This window comes from Anneissia japonica, unplaced genomic scaffold, assembly GCF_011630105.1.
Source record: "Anneissia japonica isolate Jap-2015-1 unplaced genomic scaffold, ASM1163010v1 scaffold857_len152722_cov132, whole genome shotgun sequence".
NCBI lineage: Eukaryota > Metazoa > Echinodermata > Crinoidea > Comatulida > Comatulidae > Anneissia > Anneissia japonica.
Window position 1 is genome coordinate 91,209 of NW_022683480.1, and position 3,814 is coordinate 95,022.

Below are 3,814 nucleotides of genomic sequence, written 5' to 3' on the forward strand. Positions count from 1 at the left end.
CGTGAGCTTAATAACCACTAAGGCGAGTTATTAATGAGTACTGGTAACTCAACTGGTAGAATTAAACAACTTTACATTTACTATGGACTATTCTAACATTGTTTTCAATCTCGTCTCTTTTAGATTAAACTGATCCAACTACAAAAGAAACAAAAAAAGGAAAATCAGAAGGCCTTTGATGACACGATGTCTCTGCATGATGGTCACGGTCAATCAGATATCATGCAGCTATTACAGCAGCAGCATCAAGCGGAGACAGAAAAATTGTTGTTTATGCTTAAGCTTCAACAAGATGAAAATCAAGAGGTCTTACGAAAGGTATTTTAATTGAAACACAGCACATTCATTCACGTTATTGCTAATACGTGCAGAGTGTATTTAGTATTCGTATTCGCTCTTTTTCTTTTGTGTGTGTGTGTCTTAGAAAAATCAGTTGTACAACATATAATTTTTCCTCCAGAGTCTGGTTATTAATTCCCCATAGCAAACACAAGTAAATAATCCCCACGTTGGCTAACTTTGCGATTTTACTGCCTTTAATCTCATCGCCAGTGTTGCTTTATTTTTCAACTTTTAGGCTGCAGAGTACAAATCATGTTCCTAAATGTTTAGACAATGGAGTAAAGACGAAACCAGCAGTAATAAACGCTAAAAAACAATACTTTTTATTCTAAGGAATATGCCATTCAAAAGCGTATTGGAATCAGGTCCATCCAGCAGGAATGCTTGGATGAGGTGATTACACAAGGAAACTTGAATGAGGAACAAGCTAGGGAGTTAATAACAGATCACTGGCAAAATATGGCCGTCATGGAAGTAAGAATGGATGAAGAAATATCAAAACAGAGGATGTTTCTCGAAGAACAATTTGAGCGACACAAAGTTCTAGTGGCCAGAAATGTGAGTGTTTTTTTTTGTCTCTTAATATTAGATAAGGACTTGACTGAAGATGAAGATACGAGTAAAGAGTATTTTTCTATTATCCTTAGATAGGGTTGGCTTGCAGATATTAAATTTGTAAACTCCTTAGGGTGTAGGTACTGAAGAAAATGATATAGTTTTTTGGGGGTGTATCAGTTTGCCCTTGGTACCCAATGTAACATCGTTGTCTCCTGTGGTGAAAAGTACAAGAAACCAGGTTTTGTGCATTATCTACATATGGAGACAGGAACGTTGCTTTGACATCGGTGGGTGAGAACACTTGAATGTCAATATATCTCAAACTGCTGCTCATTTTAACTTCAGTTTTGAGTTTTATTACCTCCGCCAATTCAATGAGATTAGGTATTCACTGCTGTCTGTCTGTCTGCCGTTTGCAAAAATTAATGAATCAATACATGTGGAATTGCACATAATGATAAAAAAGCACCTTTCAATTCGAAAGAAAAAACATTTGTTACCCTCGAGCATACACGAAAAAAAAAATAATGGAATCATGCGCCCCTCGTATTCAGGCTGCATCCAGCGGTGTATTTGGAGGTATATAGACTGCTGCTACAGCAACATATGGTGTACTCCTCAGCAGATAAATTCTAGTTCAGGTGGGACCTTAATGTCGTTCATCTTGAGCTAATAAATTGTTCCATGAATAGGTCAAAGCATCGCCCCCTTGCATGTCCTGTTGACATTTGTTAAAAACGTTAAAAAGAGCAATAGTTGATTGTACTGTTACCCAAGATTCACTGACAACACAACATTTCCTCAAGTTTAAACCTTCTTCTGGTCCATATTAGGTTCACCAGTAAATGGCCATACATATCCGCCTCACAGTTTTTGTTACGCACCAAGTGAGTAGCTGACATTCTTCAGCTGATTGGTGTCAAGCAGTTTAGAAAGTTGGAAGTGACAAAATAAAACCTTATTCCAATGAAAGCTCAATTATTCCAATGAAAGCTCAATTGTCGATTTTGCTTTTACTAGTCGTTTTAGTTAGGCCAGACTGACTCTAGCGTATCGACCGCGGACCGCCGACTCGATTGGAGAACCATGTGTCAAATTCTGCCGGCGGAGTGGAAGCAGTCCGAACGGCATGCACGCCTAATTTATGGGCTTGTCTCCTGAGGCCTATGATACTAGGCCTCGTTTGCCAGATGGATTTGAGAAGTGAGGTACAGATTTTATGTGTTTTAAATATTTTCCGACCGTATATCTACCAATCTGCTGTCCCATTAAAGAAATATATAATTGTGAAAAATAATAAAATATTAAAAGAAGCAATTTTTAGATGCACGAATAATAAAAAAAAAAATATTAATGATAATGAAATAATAGTTTAAAAAATGAGATTTTAATTTGTTTTGCATTATGTGGCCGTCTGCTGTTTTATGGGTTTTTCCCATTTGCCTTTTAAAATTTATATATATACTGTATTCATAATTAAATAAGACATAATCAAGTACAAAAACTGTGATAACATAACATTTTATTTTAAGTATGTAAGAAAATAAGAACAAAATAAAAACATTTTGTGCTAACCTTTAATTTTACCCTGATATAAAAATTAGTAAATACTAATTGAACATAATATTCTGTAATTTTGCTTTATAATAATGTTTTGTTTGGTTTTTTTTTTTAAAGAATACAGGTACGTTGGGCTCAATAAAATGTTATATTATTACAGTTTTTGTACTTGATTATGTCTTATTTAATTATGAATACAGTACCGTATCTAAAGACATTTTTTCTTGATTTTACACGGGTGAATGATGATGGTGATGAATATTGGTTAATACTTGGCTCTACAATGTATGAAGAAGATATTGATCTTGTGACATCAGCAATTTATTATGATATTAATGAAAAACTACTCAGTAATATTGGTTTTAAAGTAATGAAGACAACAAGCAATCTCACACTCATTCAATTTTAAGAAAAGTGTTTATTTTTTCACAAAGACGCTTACAGTTGACAAATAATTCAACCTCTTTATAACAAGCGCTTTTTAGAAAATCATTCCATATTTTTAATAACAAAAATTATTAGCATCTGCTTTAAGTTGGCAGTTATTAAACTATTTAAAATTTTCATTGAATTTCTGAATTTTTCTATTTGTTTTTGGGCAGACAATATATCTTATAAACAAATAAAAATATACAAATCAAAGATATATTACCTTTAATTATTTAATTTATTTTGGTATTTTAAAATCAATAGTTTGACTTGGCCTGTTCTAAATTTGTGTGTCATTCCACCAACTACTATTCACAATTGTTTCTCTATACAGTATTTTGAGGATCAATATTAAATAGAATGGTTTGTAAAACTAGTTTCTATACTATGATTTGTTTTAGCATGCATTAAATTAAAGAGAATTAACTGCATCAAACAAACAAGCCATCGTGATTCTATATTTTAATTGTATTTTCAACATTTTCCTAATCTATGTTCACACTAGTATTTGGCACATTTTAACTGAATGCTGAGTAAGGTGCAGAAGTAATGCTCGACCGCACGCAATGCAAATGAAAGACAAAATTGGTCAGTGGTATTCGATCCCCTGACCCCTCCCCCCACAAAAAAAAATCTAGCTAAAATTTTAACTGCCATAAGCATGCGACACACCATTCTAATATACTATGTTCCTTGCGACAGATTTTGTTTTTCTTCATCATTTTCAGTTTTAAAATTAACTTAGTGATTGATTGTTTTATAGAATGATATGCATAAAAAGTATCGATGGAGGTTGTGTTTGAGTAAAATCTACAATCTGCATACGTATTTAAGGTTGGGCTTCAAGAATTAGCTACTTTGGCCTGTTGGGTTTTCTTGTAAATTTGTATTTTCAATGAAGATATTGTGTACAGCCTAAGACAAC

The 3,814-nt window shown here is 33.4% G+C and overlaps 1 protein-coding gene across 1 annotated transcript in view; it reads left to right on the forward strand.

The window, feature by feature from the left end:
• Positions 1-3,814, forward strand: part of LOC117100108 (golgin subfamily A member 6-like protein 22) — a 65,289-nt gene that overhangs the window by 17,752 nt on the left and 43,723 nt on the right. The window contains exons 7-8 of the mRNA XM_033239676.1: positions 124-318; positions 676-900. Coding sequence (XP_033095567.1) covers positions 124-318; positions 676-900 — 420 coding nt within the window. The remainder of the gene's footprint in view (positions 1-123; positions 319-675; positions 901-3,814) is intronic.